General features: G+C 32.9%; 2 protein-coding genes across 2 annotated transcripts; both read right to left on the bottom strand.

Annotated features, from left to right (window-relative positions):
- Window positions 1–4,425: 4,425 nt before the first annotated feature.
- On the bottom strand, window positions 4,426–8,773 carry LOC133823055 (probable methyltransferase PMT2). The gene is made up of 7 exons (XM_062255631.1): window positions 8,374–8,773; window positions 7,111–7,762; window positions 6,822–7,032; window positions 6,452–6,734; window positions 5,870–6,259; window positions 5,480–5,557; window positions 4,426–4,936 (listed from the first exon to the last, which is right to left on the bottom strand). The coding sequence occupies exons 2-7, from the start codon at window positions 7,753–7,755 to the stop codon at window positions 4,705–4,707; spliced, it is 1,839 nt and encodes a 612-aa protein (XP_062111615.1). The 5' UTR covers window positions 7,756–7,762; window positions 8,374–8,773; the 3' UTR covers window positions 4,426–4,704.
- A 924-nt stretch (window positions 8,774–9,697) lies between these two features.
- Window positions 9,698–16,017, bottom strand: LOC133824926 (uncharacterized). Its single transcript, XM_062257942.1, has 2 exons — window positions 15,945–16,017; window positions 9,698–10,317 (listed from the first exon to the last, which is right to left on the bottom strand). The coding sequence occupies exons 1-2, from the start codon at window positions 16,015–16,017 to the stop codon at window positions 9,698–9,700; spliced, it is 693 nt and encodes a 230-aa protein (XP_062113926.1).
- Between the last annotated feature and the right edge of the window lie 2,200 nt (window positions 16,018–18,217).

Raw genomic sequence — 18,217 nt, 5'->3', positions numbered from 1 at the left:
ATTTCACTATGTTATGCATAGAACATGAAATTTCCCTTGCCATATTGGAATTCTATATATTAATAATTCTTAGCTTTTTTTAAGCTGATTAATAATTCTTAGCTTTGGAATGGATTACACGGACTTAGTTGGTTACAGGGACTTAGTTGGCTAACTATTATTTGTATATAATTTGTTAATGTTAAATGGATGTTCTCTTATGTTATATGTTCAAATACTAAAAATATATACTTCGGCACTCAAAATACTAAAAATATACAGAAGTGATCTTATTATACTTTTGAAATAATATTTGTTATTATGATCTATGATTCATATTGATGATATGTTTTGAATTCTTAAATAGTTTTGTAACTTAATATTAGCAGTTTAACTTTTCTCAGCATTATTATTTATTTATTTGTTTTTGTCATTTTAGAGTTTGGGTTGTGTTTTTTTAAATTAGATTTTGTAATTTACCTTATAAATATGTTTTGTGGACTTATATTTGTAGTTGTTATTTGGACTTTATCATGATGTGATTATATGTTGTAAAATTTAGTTTATAATTTGTACTGTTATGGAGTTTAATTTTATATTTTGTTTATTTGATGCATTTGGATTTTAATTAATCAGTTAACAAAACAACCATTTGTTTAATTTTTTAATTTAATATAAATGGATTCCAATGATCCTTTTTTTAGATTTTAAATTTAATACAAATGGATTCCAATGATCTTTTGTTCTAGATTTTAAATCTATATATATATATATATATATATATATATATAAAGAAGAGCTTCAAGGATATTATGTGGCACTCTAAAATCTCTTCAAACTACTCTTTTTATTTTCTCATTTAATCTAATTTTTTTATTCATTTTCTATTTTCTAAAATATCTTAACAATTGAAAATATCAATATATATACATATTAATTTGATTAAAAATTTATTTAATTAAATATCTTAACTACTTATTTATTGAAAAATACTAAAAAAATCAATTAAAAATTACGTAATAATTTTCAATTATCTATATATCTATTTTTCTTATTATATTATAATTATGTTTTTTTATTCCAAAGTGCATAGTTTTACAAAATATTTATATCTATATCTATATATAAATGAGAATGTGACATCCTATATTTTTTACAATCTATTTTTACTATTTTGTGATAATTTTATATTGTGTCCCAAAAAAAATATACATACATATATACGTACATCAACCCTTCAACAAATGTAACAGAATTAACCAAATTAATACACATACTTATAAATACATTGATTCTAATATAGTCATACGTAACAGTAGTTATCTAATAATAATAGCATGAAAGAGATATCAATGAGAATGGTCACATATGGTTTAACTAAACAGTTATCACAATTAGATTTTATTATATTATTATATCATTTTATAATTAACATTTTACAATCTAAAGTATCTAATTTTTTATTTTCTTTAATATTTTATTAATTTTTTCAGTTTTAACCCATAAAAGCATACCGTTACAAAATAATATGTTGCTTTTGCAGGCAGTTCTCTTCCTTAAAAAGAGAACTACCTTGATATTGGTAAGAACATATAATACCTGAATATTAATGAGAATTAAAATTTATTATTGGGTGTTGAATCGCTTGATGCTGTCATTTTTATTTAAAATTCTAATTATTATTATTTTCACTAAAGAAAGTAAACTCTGAGTATATCGATTTACACTGTATATATGAATTTTAAAGAACCCACGTACCAAATTTTCAATTTTTCTTTTCGCTATGTAATTCAGTAAATATTAAATCTATATCTTTATATCTATATCTATATCTATATATAAAGGAGAGTTTCGAGAAGATTATGTGAGACTCTAAAATTTATTCAAAGCACTCTTTCTATTTTCTCATTTAATCTAATTTTTATTCATTTTCTATTTTCTAAAATATCTTAACAATTAAAAATATTAATATATATATACATATTAATTTAATTTACTTAAATATCCTAACTACTTAATCATTGAAAAATACTAAAAAAAAATTAATTAAAAATTACATAATAGTACCAAATTATACGTGGTTCAAATAATCTATTTTTACATTCCTATTTTTTAATTTGTGACAAAACACAAGGTCCACAAGTTAATTTTAAAAAAAAATTAATGGTCAAAATTGGTAAACAACTAAAATACAAGATTCAAAATGGTGTGAACCCTTATAGAAAACATAAATTATATATATTTATATAATTTACTTTTTATAAATAATTTTTAACATTTTGAATAAATATATGATCCACATGTTAATTTTTAAAAATAAACAATCAAAATGAGTAATCGGCCAAAATATAGTGTTCAAATAATAGATTTATCTATTTCTATTTTAATATTTTGACAAAAATTGAGGTCTACAAGTTAATTTGTAAAAATAAAAGTTCTAATAGGTGATCGACTAAAATACAAGGTTCAAAATAGTGTGAACCCTTACAGAAAACAAAAAATTATATAAATATATAATTTAATTTTCATAAGAAGTTTGAACATTTTAAATAAATACATGGTCCAAAGGTTCATTTTAAAAAATATAGGGTCAAAACGGGTAATGAGCAAAAATGCAGTGTTCAAATAATCAATCTATCAATTCTAATTTTTATTATTTTGACAAAACACGAGATCTAAAAGTTAATTTTTAAAAATAAAGACTTGAAACAGGTAATTGGCCAAAATAATTCTTACACAAAATATAAATTTTCTTATATATAATTTAGACTTTTTATAAAAAGAACTACACAAAGGGTAGAATAATAATAAATAAAAGTAAATGTACAACAAGCTTTTTGAACTTTGTTTTCAGTACTTTAAAATTTGTCGAAAAATTCTACAGGAGGTTCGCTATACAATAATAGTGAACACCATCATGAAATAAAATATTATGGTCAAGATGTCTTCACGTGTCTATATAAAGAACATGTTGTACGAGTATGGTCAAAATGAATCACCACCCCACAGTCTCCCAAAAAATATTTTAAAATATATATGTTTTAATAATTACAAAAGACTGCGCGGAATACAGTTATATTTTCTAGTTTAATATTAATGGATTTCTATTATTTTTTTTAGATTTTAATTTAAATATAAATAGATTCAATGATTTCTTTTCAAATTTTAAATTAGTATTAATGGATTCCAAAGTTTTTTTAAAACAAAATGACAATCTGTTTTTCTAAGGAAGAAAAATTGCAACTCAGTTTTGGGCATTTTAAACCATTTAAATTGAGGTTTAAAATGGTCAGTTTTTTTGTGTACAAATTTTGGTCGGTTGGTTTTTGGATTGTCACACTAAAAACCAAAAAATTGAAATCTGAATTTTAAAACTCTTAAAACCTGCCCAAACCGACCGTTGTTCACCCCTATTACGAAATATAATTAGTTTAATTAGATAGTGGATAGATGCCAACTGGAGCAATCTTTTTTATTATATTTATCTCTGAAAATTTGGAAAACAAAACCAATAAAATTTCAAAGGGTTTTATTAAAATTAATAAATAAATTAATGTATCCATACTTCTGTTATATTCTTACAAAAATTATAAAAAAAAAACAATTGAGGACATATTAACCCATAAAAAAAAAGTATACCCAAAATAGTTAGAAGAGTTTGACCAATAAAATAACTATACATCTTTTGACCGTGTCTTTTGTACATTTACTTATTTAGATTTTGTATTTTGACAAATTATTTTTTTGGATCTTGTATTTTGTAAAATAATTCAAATAGACCCCTAAACTCAATTTTGATGAACAAAAAATGAATATAACACAATTGTTAAGCAGAATAGTTGTGATTTTACCCTCAGTTGTTAATTTGATAAATTATTTGTGATTTTAATTCAAAAAACTTTGATCAAAATTGAGTTTAAGAGTCTATTTGAATCATTTTACAAAACACAAAGTCTCAAAATACAGAATCAAAAAGTATAATCCCTAACAAAATTATACAAAATATTTATCACATATAAGCTCCTATACTTCTCTGAACACAGCAATCACAAAAAAAAAAATCTGACGGGTAGGTTCTAAAGTAAAGCCCTGCCTAAGATATTTCCAATATTTATGGCAAGTAAATAAAAGGGAAATTAGGCTAATCATTGGCCACCCAACTTCTAGGTGAGCTAATATGAGCGATCGACCTTCAACTTTTTTTTTCTCCCTTCCCTAGACTTGGCTCAGTCAAATGGGGTTGGTATATTTTTGTACTAAAAGTTTGTACAGTCTAATTCCTCTTCATAATCTTGTTTTCAGCTGTCAATGTAACTTAGAGCAACTTACAGAGCTTAGCTTTGAACTGAGCCAAGTCTTGAAAAATAAATTCTGTTTCACTGTGATAAGCTAGTACTATTTTGCATGGCTTCAGACGTACGGTAGGCAGTATCACTACATAACAAATTAAATTTTAAGGGACCGTGCGATTAATATTTTACCCATATAAAAAATGAACTAATACCATAAATCTTACACATTAACTTTGTAGTTAAGTCTATTAAGAAGCTAGCATAAATAAATAGGCAATGATACTAGTGGTGCGCGTACATGAATCGTATGGCTTGTGCTCATCTCTTGTTAACATTCTCGTCGAGCAAAAATGCTCCGGGGAAATAGCCAAAGTGTGTCACACTTGAGATGAAGAGAATTTGCTTGTGCCAAGGCTTTTCCTTAATCTGCATTTCATTGCGTGGAGGTGGAGTTTCCATCTATAACCCAATACTGCTTGACAGCAACCAAAATCTTCTGAGGAACAAGGGGTCCATCTTCATGGTCAACCATTTTAGTATCCCACCTCATCCCTCCAACTATCTTTTTCACTTTAATTAGGGTATCGACTTCATCCCGGAAAATTACCGCACCTTCTGGCCGCAAAATCCTGTCCATCTCCAGAAGAATGTCCTCTGCATTGCATCTGAGTTTGTGGACATATATGAGTTACAGAGGCAACGTAAAAACAAATATACGAAGATAAGAAAAATGATAGGTTCTAGTTTATCAAGGAGAAGATAAGATCTTAAGAGCCAAGCACTGTGATTATCCACAGCAGCAATTGCATTATGTCACAATATTCTAATATTAAATGTGCGGTGTGCCCATGCACACTATTCTGCTTTGCTTATTAAGTGATTTCTTAAATCTGTACTAACAAAAGAAGCCAACCTAAGGTTCACCTTTTTGGAGATTGATCATGTCATGGACATGTTGAGCAAAATTACCAAGGTAGGTGAAACAAAGGGCCCGAGAAAACTACAGTCTAGAAATTCACTGGTCAATGAAATTCGTTTTATAGCCCAAACTCAGTGGTTAGCCCTTACCAAAATCACTTCAGGATTGACCGAGCCACCTAATTTATTTTGAAAATGTTGCTCCTATTATACAGTAAGTTACTATTAATCTAAAAAAACGAGACCAAAAACAATACTTGAAGAGTATAAATTGATTAAGGAATACTTACTTGTCCTTGTACAGACTGAAAACACCATTGGCATGGATGAGGTCATATGTCCTTGGGTATGTGGAGAAAGCTTCGCACCTACACCGGCCATACCAGAAATGGAAATTTGTTAAGAAATGAGCAGATTCATTTTGAAGGTAGACATGGTAGCCATACAGAGAAACCCGCTAAAAGATGGGTCCCTTTCATTTCCCTAAAGTGGGTGACAGGGAAAAGAGAAAATGGACACGGTTTCATTGGGATGAGAGAATTGTTTCTATGTAGTCTCACTCTAGTTCAAATGTTAACCAGCTATCATTAACAGAAAAAAGATATAGATGGGAACTTTAAAGATGATCATAATAGAACTGTGAAATATAAGACAGGACAGGGAGCTTAGAAATACAGTACCAGTCATGATAGATGCCAATCAACCCTCGTTCAAATACAACACTCAGTGTGTTTTTCTCAGCTATGGTAGGCATCACATTCATAACCCATAACTTTGGAGAGTGAATGGCTGCAGCAAAACTTCCCAAACCAGCATTCATATCCATTATATTGCGGTACCTTCCTGTGTCAAGTAGTCTGTTGATTTTCTTATAAGCATTCACATGCTTCCTCCATGTTTTGTTGTCCTCCTCGTATACCTCAATGGAAACACCAGGAACAGATCCACTAGAAATTCTAGGTGGAACAGAATGAAGTCTTGCAGGGAAGGGCTTCAGTACCCCACCAGCAACTTCATCTGGACTGTCAACATCTGGATATTTTGTTACACATACCTCCATTGTCTTATACCTAATAGTCACCGGGAATAAGCAAACTTACATACTAAAGATTTATTAATAATGGATCATATTATTAAAACTGAAATCAAACTTGTAAATTTTCGAGCGAGAGTTTGCAAGCTAGCTGCATAAGAATTCAGCAAAAGGTATCTAATATAAATTCGACCAAAATAATGCTTGGGTTGCATGTGAAAAATCATACCAGGCATCATCTGGATCAGCAGAGTTGCAGAAGGTAGCCTTTCTGCTTCTGCATGATTCAGCATTCACCCTCTTTTGCCAAACAGCAATTTCACCCTTCTCGTACTTCTTTTCCCAGCAGAGAAGCTTTGCAGTTTCTTCAATGTTTCTCTGTTCCTGCTCAAGTTCTTCCCTGGGACGCAGCCATGATCTATAATTTGCTTTCCAGTTAATGGGAGGACCAGAAAGCACCCAATATCCTCCAGGTCTAAGAACTCTGTCAACTTCCATCAGATAAATTCCACCTGCAAAGAGAATAAAATTTAATTTAAAAAATAAAGCGGCTAAGATAACATGCCTTATTGTTTTGATTTAGCATATACAATCCTCACCATTTGCTCCCCATGGAATCAAGCACCGAGAACAATGTGCCATGTCAAAGGCTCTGGATGGAAACGGCAGCTTTATAGTACCGAAAACACCAATTACAGCCGGTACACCCCTTTCAAGAGCGAATTGGACCTGTGCTTCATGTGAATCTCTTGGGGCAAAAGACATTGCAATAACGTTTCTACTCCAGAGATATGCACCCAAACTAGCAACCTTAAAATAAAGTACAGCCATTGTCAATAACATTATAAGGAAGATCACACAGACTAAAAGAAAGTGAAACATACATACCCCGCAACCAGTGTCCAAGGCAGTCCTAACTGTACCATTCTTAATTGGTATCACAGACGCAAGCTGATCAATATATTTGTCAGCTCCTTGAGGAAACTGAGTGCCCCCTCCAGGAAAGCGAAAAACATTCCCTTCGTATTGAATCCAGTTCTGAATAGCCTTCTCAACGGTCAAACTCTTATAGGGTGCATTGGCATAGGGGACAAAATCACGACTCTTTGGCCAGGGGAATGGAGTTACGTATCCCTTAGGTGCTGGAATCAAGCAATGTAACTTTTCTTCCTCTGGAGGACAGTGTCTCTCTCTGTAGATCATATTGTTTCTCGGGAAGGTCATGGCACGCTTTTGATCTTGGCAAGGTGTGTAATCTGTGTAACGGGGATTACATGGTTCGAAAACCTTAGTTTTCAATTCGGACTCAGCAATACTTCCAGCATCACCACCATGATGAGTATCAAAACTTAAATTTTGAACCACACTGCATTCTGCTCCACTCTTAGTAATTTCAAGAGCAATACTATCACCCTTACCAAAACCACTCCTCTGCCATGCACCCAATATGTAAAAGAAACAGCACAAACCAGCTACAATAAAAATTTGTATGGAGCTCCTCGTCCGACCATCAGACGTGTTCCCTTTCGCCATCTAGCTCCTGAAATGTACAGAAACTCAAATATGAAAAACGCAAATGCAGTTCAACATATGCACACATACAATAATCTCATCACAGATCCTCGTTTCGCATGTACCCATAATGTCGTATTTCTTAAGCATCAGAATTAATTGGGTATTGATCTAAACAAAAACTACATAACCCAGTGATATTTCTTTTTCTTTTTTTATCGCTGTCTAACACCACTTGCACAAAAAAGAACCACTGAAAAACGCGCTAGGGAACCAAAATCTGTTCTATAAACAAAGATATCAATGATTAACCAAAAATTATCCAAACGAATCACCAAGTTGTGCGAATTAAAATCACTTAGAAACCCATCTCAAATGCCTGATAATAGTTATACATATATTATTTAATATACACAATATACAATATACTAGTTATAGCAAATATACGTGATTCCTTACACAAAAGGGTATGATAGAAGAAAAGAAAGCATGAAAATCACCTACTTAAAACAAAATTCAGCTAAACTGAGTAAACAAACTCCTTATCCATTTCTTTCCTCAATATCAGAAATTCTTGGATCCAATACCACATTTATTCAAACTGAAGAATCATTATAGTCAAATTTTCAGATCACTTACCAGTCGGAGAGAGGAAAGCGAAAACAGAAAAAGCGAAGACTAGTCCAAGATCTCGCAACTAACGGAATCAATCAGATTAAAATAAAAAAGCAACCAAAATCTTCCCCCACACTGAAATTATCGCTTTCTCTTTTTCAATTTCAGAGAAACAAAAAAGCAACAGTGATTATCCAAACCAAACCACACCACCACACGAAAATATGTGTGGAGAAGAAGACTGCAAAACCCTAACTAGCTATTACGCTCTGATCTTGGATACCATTATTACAACTTTTCCATGTACTGATTCCCAATCACCCCGTTTCGTCTTCTGAGCTCCACTATCTATATACCTCAGTCTCTCTGTATATAAATATCACATAAATAATATATATATATTTCAAAAAAAGAGAGAGATTTGTTCCCTTACCTTTAGCAATGGATTGTATTATTATTATTTATTATATTAGTGAATATTTATGGAGAAAATATAAGTCGTTTGCCCACAGAATAAATGAGCATAAAACACGGTACGGCTTCAAGATCTCGGTCTTTCGTCACCATTACTAAACTAATTAATAATTATTATCCCTTTATTTTCCTTTTTGGCCCCTCATAATATATATATTTACATTCAACCCCTCATAATATATATATATAATTAATTTAAATCATGGGTAAACGGGGTACAGTAGTTTGTTTGCTGGAGTACCGGGGGTGCGTTGTCCCAGTGCGCATTAACTGGCTTACTGAGTGTGGGGACCCACGCGCCAATTAAGGTATGACTTCGTTATGAAAGCATAAGGGTGTGGTAGGGCGAGAATCCAAAATTAAAGACTTAAAAAAAAAAAAAAGTTGGTGATGATTGACATCTTGGATCCCACGCTTATAATCATCGTTTAACACCACGCGCCGATGTGATCTGATGCGGATGGCCCAAGATAAGTGAATGTTCCAGAGATAATTTACCAAGTTGCAAAATTTTTTTATTGTTGAATAATAGATTTCTTTTTTTTTTTTTAAAGAAAGAATCGTGTTAAAATGCTAAATCAGCCAAAAAGAATTCAACCCAACTCTTCAAGGAAATCTTCAATCCTGACAACACAACCTCACTTTGAATAAGAACTCCTAGCAATACAGCAATCTTATTCGTAAATCGTTTAACAAAACAAAACTTTACAAATATACACAAAGATAATAAATCCCTACAATCTTGAACAACCCAACCAAACCAAATGGAGAAGAAAGTGGAGATCGATCATTTACGGCCTAAACTAACACAGAAGAATCAGATTCAAGATCAACATCAACTAAACCCGACTCATAATCCAGCTCAGAACCTCCTTCAACCCCACGGCCTCAGCAACAATTGGTTGGACCAAGCCACACCACGAACGTTAAAAGCATCAATACACAATCCCTCATCGTTACGCACCACCCAACCAACTCCAAAAGAACCCCTATTAGCAAAAAGAGTTATGTCAACATTAATTTTGATTCTGCCATGTTTTGGTTTAGTCCAATGCACAATCTCAGAAACACTGCCCGAATGAGTGGACTGCCACTGCACCGAGTTCTCTTGAGCCATCTTCCAATGATCAAAATAAGTCTTAGCTGACACAACAATCCCTTCAGCTTTCCACCCTCTATTCTTCCAAACAACCTCATTTCTAGCCTTCCAAATGCTCCAGCACACCATACCACCCATGCAAGCACAATCATGAGACTTAGTTTGCAACACCCAAATCAGCCAATCACAAAAATCCAATCTTGAAGACTCCAACAGCTCACGTTCCACTTGATGCCAGCAAGCTTGAGCACCTGAGCAAGTAACCAGGCTGTGGAAAATCGTCTCAGCTTCATACAAACACACAGGACAAAGCAGATCAATATCCACGTGTTTACTCTGCAGCTCAGCTTCGGTAGGTAAGCAACCTTTAGCAGCATGCCAGAGGAGATTTTTGACTTTAGGAGGCAGTTTCAGATTCCACAAAGAGCGCCAAAAACCCAAATTATTGTCACTCTCCAATTAGCAAACTGCTCTTGAAGCCTACGATAAGTGCTCTTAACTGAATATAACCCCGAAGTTTCAGCTGCCCAATACCAGTGATCGCTTCTCTCAGAGTTACTAAAGGGGATACTAACAATAAGACTCTTATCCCGCTCCACAAAGAGGTCCTTAAGAACATCCAAAACTCATCCTTTATCATTAACAACCATCAGACTATCCACAGTTTGTGTAACGCCCTATGTCACTATGGCTGCTTCCTAGAATGACGACTGGCCCTGCAAACCAACACGAGTCTTTCCAGCGTGCTTTGTCCTCACTCGCACGTTTCCTAGGAAAACTTCCCAGGAGGTCACCCATCATGAGACTACTTCAGGTCAAGCACGCTTAACTTTGGAGTTCTCAAGTGATGGGCTACCGAAAAGAAGTTGCATCTTGTTGGCATAGGTAGTACCCATCAACCCATTTAAGCCATCTTCAACTGTGTAGTCTCATACCTACACAGACTTAAAATCATCACACTTGACATTTCCCAGGCGATGTGGGATTGCACAGCTTTTTACCCATTCTTTCCCCCTGCGGATCACGAGATTCTATATGTCACAATCACCCCCCCCCCCCCCCCTTAGGGGTTCGACGTCCCCGTTGGCCACAGTTCTGGCTGGGTCAAGGTTTTGATACCATTTGTAACGCCTCATGTCACTGTGGCTGCTTCCAACACGACTGGCCCTACAAACCAACATGAGTCTTTCCAGCATACTTTGTCCTCACTCGCACGTTTCTTGGAAAACTTCTCAGGAGGTCACCCATCATGAAACTACTCCAGGTCAAGCACGCTTAACTTTGGAGTTCTCAAGTGATGGGCTACCGAAAAGAGGATGCATCTTGTTGGCATAGGTAGTATCCATCAATCCATTTAAGCCTTCTTCAACTGTGTAGTCACATACTACACAGTCTTAGAATCATCACACTTGACATTTCCCAAGCGATGTGGGATTGTACAACTTTTTACCCAGTCTTTCCCCTGCGAATCATGGGATTCTGACTGTCACAATTCGCAGGAGCGTGCGAGTGAGGACAAAGCACGCTGGAAAGACTCATGTTGGTTTGCAGGACCAGTCGTCATTCCAAGAAACAGCCATAGTGACATAGGGCATTACAGTTTGGTTATTTAGTGCTAGGTGAGACGACACAACATACAGATTGGTATCATTTAGAAGCCAAGGCTGCCCAAACATTAGAATACTTTTACCAGATCCGACAGACCATCTACACCCTTGCCGCAGCAAACTCTGAGCTTTCAATATGCTTCTTTACTCAAAACTCGGGTTAGATCCTAGTTGGGCCTCAAGGAAAGAGTAGTGAGGGTAATATCTAGCTTTAAACTTTAGCAACTAGCGAGGATTCGTTATGCAACAATCTACATCCTTGTTTACCAAGCATAAAGTGGATGTTTCCTTAACACAATTTAATTAGAAATCATTTTTGTTCAAATGCCCTGTCATTGTGTTAAGGAAACTTGCTCTATATTTTCTTTTTACTTAATTAAGATTCATTTTTAAACAATTTAAAAAAAAAAAAATCATTTTTAAACAATTTTTTTAATTATTTTTTATAGGAGATTAGTACGTGTAATTATCCATGATACATGAATCACTATTTTAGCTTTATTTACGTGGGTGATTACAAATTGTCCTTGTCATAGATATTATTGCCAATTTTGGTTTCATATGTAATTACAAAGTTTGTTCAACTTATTTAAAACTTGTCCAAAATTGTAGTGTTTCTTTATCCTATTTTTAAGAATTTAATGCTTGTTTACCTTAACATACAATGTCATATAAAGATGGGGAAATTTTATAATGGGGGTTCCAGTTTAATCACTATCGGTAGGTAGGGGCATCTCTGATCCTGATACATAAATAAATTATAACCCAATTTTTTTATATGATGTTGTATATTATATTTATGATAGGCATCCCACCAGTATTTTAGAAATTTTGAATAATTTACGATGTCGATTTAAACAGTTAATTGCACGCATGCCTTCTTTTTATACCACTACTACAAAACACAGGCTTTTAGGACACTTTTTTAGGGCACTCACCTAGATACGAGCCATAAAAATAGCTCCTGGACTTTTTAGGACACTCATTGATAGTCCTTAAATAATTTTTTTTAGGACACGCGGTGCGAACCTTAAAAACTGACATGTGTCCTAAAAGTTTGATTTTTTCTTAACAAAAGTTTCTGGACTTTTTAGGATACTCATTGAGAGTCCTTAACAAATTTCTTTTAGGACACGCAGTGAGAGCCCTAAAAACTTATGTGTGTCCTAAAAGTTTCAATAATTTATTTTAACAAAATTTTTATTATATATTAAATCAGAAAAGAAAAAAAATTAAAATTTTATTAATAACTATATAAAAAAAAACAAAAAAAATCACTCAGCCCCTTTTTCTCTCTCCTCAGATCCCTCTTTCTCTCTCTCGAAGTTCCCTCTCTCTCTCTCTCTCTCACTGCGTCATCTCTACCAGGGCCGAACGGCTACCCTCCCATCGCCAGCCACCGCCACGCGCCAGCCCAATCGACGCGTCATCCTCCGAAACCCCCAACCCCCGAAGACCAGCATCTCACGCGCGGCCTAAGGCCCTCAACGGGGCACTCGAAGTTATGCAATTTTAGGTTTCTCCCAAACTTTTCGAGCACTTTTTGGCCATCTCGAGCCACCACGAGCTGAACCACCACAACCACCATAATCCTTGCTTCTTGGGCTTCAGAACCCACTAAAGAATCAGACTCAATGGTCACTGGAGTTGGAGGTCAATGTTCGTCAGAATTTATGGTGATTTGTGAACCTTCAAGCGTAGATCCGAGCTTTTCTGAGCCATTTCAAACTAAACCATTGCCACCACGACATTTCCCTTAGCTTGGGCTTTAAAACTCAGTAGTTTGTTTTCCAAACCACCACGTTTGAATGGTGGTGCCAACGCCGTCGCCTGATCTTCGTCGTGGGTCTCGGCCGGCGACCACCACCTTGCTTTGGGCTTCAAAACCCACCAATTAATTTTTTAAAAATTATAAATAAAACTTTTCAGGACTCATAATGCGAACCCTAAAAACATTCTTTTGAGAGTCCTAAAAAACTTCAGTTTTTAAGGCTCTCAAATAGAGGGCTCGCGCCCGTGAGTCCTAAAAACTTTTTTAGGCCCTAAAAAGATTTTTTTTGTAGTAGTGTACGCATGCAATTAACCATTGTGAACTCTTGTTTTCAGTATTGTAAAGTACTCAAAATTTTTAAAACTGACGAGATGCCTACTATAAATACAATATACATCGTCATATAAAAATTTTGAACTATAGTTTCTGTACATGGAAAAAATAAAAATGCTCCTACGAATAGGGCTAAACTAACATCCTACTTTACAATTCCCCTATTTATATTAATCATTTAAATTTTATCAATTTTCTATAATACAATATCAAAATAAACTGTAAGAATATATGTTATCTTAGTTCTTACAAATTTGGTGAAACTAATCACGAGTCTTAGAAATACCATAAATGCTTTCCAAACTAACTTTTCTAAAGGTGGTGTTTTAGAAACTAGCACTTTTTTTTAAAAAAAATGTCTATTGAAGATTGTTTAGGCAAAAATAGTGTATCCAACAACTACTAGTGAGTTTCTAGCCAAAAAAAAAAAAAAGTAGTGAGTGTTGTTAAATATATATGTTGTTTTGCAAATAATAATTAACTAAGACTGTTGTATTAGAAGAAAAAAAAGTAGTGAGTAATATATAGGCTATTTTGTAAATAATAATTTAACTACGACTGTTTTACAAGATGATTTTTATATTATATATTTCTACTGATTTTTTCAAAGTGTATACTAGAAAAAATGCATATAAATTCAAAATTTTCTTTTGCAAAGTATCTTGAACATATATTTATATATATAAAAAAATTAAAATTAATATTTAAAAATATCAACTCTATGTAAATTATAACAATAAACATACAATTATTATAAAAAAAAATTATGAGAACACTGAACATTGTTATTTGTATACCCTAAAAAAAACATTGTGACTTGTGAGCACATCTCTGTCTATTTTGTTTTGTTCTCATAATTTCCTTCTTCTTTTTTTCATATGTAAATTCATTAAACATGATTGTAAGGTACTCTTTCTTTAAAAATGATGTTTTGTACATCTTTAAAGTTTTAGGATATTGCTTGTGTTATGTAAGTTGCATAACTTAAAAATTAAAATTAATTATACGCCCTACTTTCAAGTAGGTAAAATGGTAAGAAAAAGAAAGTTGATTTAATTTCTTAATTAATAATGTGAATGTATACAAAGAGAGCACAAAGAATGAAAATGGCCTAACTAGAGCACTCTCAATATTTTTTTGTATAATAAAGTTTTTTCAAGTATATATCTTTATATATAAAAAGTGTCTAGTGTCAACTTTATTAGAATCTTACAAATATTTAATAAAATATACATTTAAAATCAATTAAAAAATATGATAGAATAGATATTTAATAATTATATTAATATAAATTCAAATATTTTAAAATATTATTATTATAATAATATTTACTATATAATCCTATTTTTTATCATTTATGTAATTTAAAAAAAAACATGTCTTTCTTTTTTAATTATTACTTAATCTAACTTATATAAATATATATATTATTAAATAATAACAAATATTATAAATACATGATATATATATATGTCATATGTGTGCAAAGAGTGTGACTATGTAACTACATAATAAAGTAGAATAACATTCATTTTCTATCAAGAATAAATAAATTTGTTCTCCATTGAAGTGTGCTTTAAAAACTATCATGGCCGAATGTTTTGTACCTTGAATGAGACAACTAGGATAGTTTGTAATTTAAAAAGTTGTCATATTATTTATTTTTTAAAAACTATAAATAATGTTTTTAGTTTAATATTTTTTAATATATTTATGTTATTTTTTATAATATATTACATTGTTTATTTATTTAAATTTTATATAACAATTAAAAAAACATAATAAAAATAAATTAATACATTTTCTAAAAAATACTATGCAAACTTCACCTAGAATATATATAAAGAAATAAAATAGTATTTCAACAATTTTACTAAAAAAAATTAATTAACATCTCTTTTCTTTTTATATTCTTTTGTATTTCATAATTTTATATTTTAATGAATGAATAAAAAATTAAGAAAGTAATATTTATATTATGATATAAAAAAAAATTAATATATGATGTATTGTAAAAATTTGTGTTTAAAAAAAATAGTGATGTGCTATAAAAAAAAATAGAATAAATGAGATTGTGCATGTAGCATGTGATTAGTAGCCGACCCCCAAAACACACCACCACACTCTAAGTTGGATTATTATAATAGAGTTCATGGTAATAAAAGATGGAAAAAAAATCTCTTGATAAGAATAGGAATAAGTGAGTTATAAACCTTTTTCTTTTTTTTTAAAAAAAAAACTGTAACTTCCATTTATACAAAGAAACAAATAAGTTCAAGAAGTTACAAGTCTAAATTAAGTGGAATATTACCATTCCACATAATCTCACTTATAAGTCCTAATGCCTTGTTAGCAATATTGTGAGTCAAAGAAACTATATACATGTTTCAGAACAAAGTTAGGGGAATTAGAAAGCAAAACTACAAATACAACTCATTACATCACAAGTTTACACTCTTATTCTACAACAATAACAAGAATCTTGATTAAAGTAAGCCATTGAAGGCCTATAAATAGAGCTCTAGCTTTCAAAAAGGATGCAGGATGAACTACTCTACTCGCTGTCCCTGAACTGGTAAACAAATTCCAGCAACCACTTGTCTAGCATGATCTCTGACTACTATGCCTATACTCGCACGAGCATTGACGACAAGATGAGTGAGTTATCACTTTGTTACTCATCTATTCTATTTCATACTGTTAGACACTACTGTTAGTTATAAATCAGTTAGCAATTAGTTAATAGATTAGTTGTAATTTGTTATTCTGTTATAACAGAATTGTTGTAATTATTTCAAGGTACACACCTTGCATCGACTGTAACAGAGTATATATACTCTTTCCTTCAATAAGAAATTCATTCTCTCCAAAATTTCTCATCTCAATTTCAATTTCTCAACTGGTATTAGTGCTTAGGTTTTTTTTTTTCAAACTCTCTCGACTCTTCTACGATCTTCTTCTCTCTTCAATGGCATCTTCATCGAGCAATCTTCCTCAAGAAAATCCTACCACACAAGCTGCTACACCAACAACTTCACAAGCTAATACTCCTCCGGTGAATGCTCATCCAACTCTAGTTTTTCCAACAAACATGGCGCCTTTGAATCTCCGATTGACTTGCACCAATTATATGTACTGGAGATCTCAAGTTCTTCCGACCATTCGAGCTCATGATCTTGAAGGATTTCTCACTGGCGAGCAACGTCGACCTCCGGCAACCATTCCAAATCCGTTGGACCACTCTCGTCAGATTCCAAATCCTGAGTTTGCCTACTGGTTGCGGCTTGATCAGTTTCTCATGAGCTGGCTTTTCAACTCCATCTCTGAGAATATGTTAGGTCATGTGGCTCATTGCGTCTCCTTTGCTCAGATCTGGTATGAACTTGCTCAACTCTTCTCCAAAAATTCCAAGGCTCACATTCTTTAACAATGAAATCATCTTCAAATGACCAAAAAAGGATATGCACCTATTGATGAATACATTCTTAAGATGCGATGCTTGGTTGATGCTTTAATGGGTGCAGGACAAGTAATCACAGATGATGAACTTGTTTTGTACATCCTGGGAGGATTAGGTCTGAAATATGAGTCAGTTGTGGTTAATCTCACTGCTCGAGAGACAGTCATTTTGTTTGAACTTCAGTTCAATCTTCAAAATCATGAGATGAGGCTTGAGAATCAACAAATTGTAGCTACTGTGGATCTTCAAAATCCATCAGCAAACTATGCTACTTCCACAAATAAAAGTGGAAATCAATACTCTTTTCCAGCTTAAGGCTATCGTGGTCGTGGCTATCCACCAAGAGGACGTGGTGGTTGTAGTTATTCACCATGAGGCAACACCAATGCTTCAAACAAACCAGTTTGTCAAATTTGTGGCAAAATGGGACATCTGGCTTTGAAGTGTTATCACCTCTTTGATCTGAGCTATCAAGGTGATGTAGCTATCAACAATAACAACACTCCTTCTGATGGCATGTCTATTGATCCTACTCCTCAAGCACTCTTCGCCACTCCTGCAACTATTGCTGACAACACTTGGTATATGGACAATGAAGCTTCTCATCATGTCTCGACTCACACTGATCCTCTCACCTCTCCCATCAGCTACAAAGGCAAGGAAAAATTGGTTGTAGGTAATGGCTCTCAACTTAATATTCATCATATTGGTGATTCTTTCATAACCTTTACATCTTAAAAATGTATAACATGTTCTTGACATCAAGAAAAATCTCATCAGCATCTCTAAGTTTACCTCCGATAATAATGTTTCTTTAGAATTTACACGTAACTTGTGTTTTGTTAAGGACATTGCTACGAACTGGGTACTACTTTAGGGACACCTAAATGAAGGGTCTTATCAGCTGGTGCTTCCAACAACAACCAAGATTTCAGCTCCCTTCAATCCAACACCTACTACCTATATCAGTGATTTTTCCTCTGCTTCTAATAATACAAGTAGTAATACCTCTTGTAATGTTTATGAAATTTCCCACTGTACCCGGTCCTCTCGAGTTGCTGCGTTATGGCACAACCGACTTGGACATCCCTCTCATGTTGTTCTAACAAAAGTTCTTAATAAAA

This window comes from Humulus lupulus, chromosome 3 (assembly GCF_963169125.1).
Source record: "Humulus lupulus chromosome 3, drHumLupu1.1, whole genome shotgun sequence".
Taxonomy (NCBI): Eukaryota; Viridiplantae; Streptophyta; class Magnoliopsida; order Rosales; family Cannabaceae; genus Humulus; species Humulus lupulus.
Note: the sequence above shows the minus strand (reverse complement) of the source record. Positions and strands in the feature narration are given on the sequence as shown.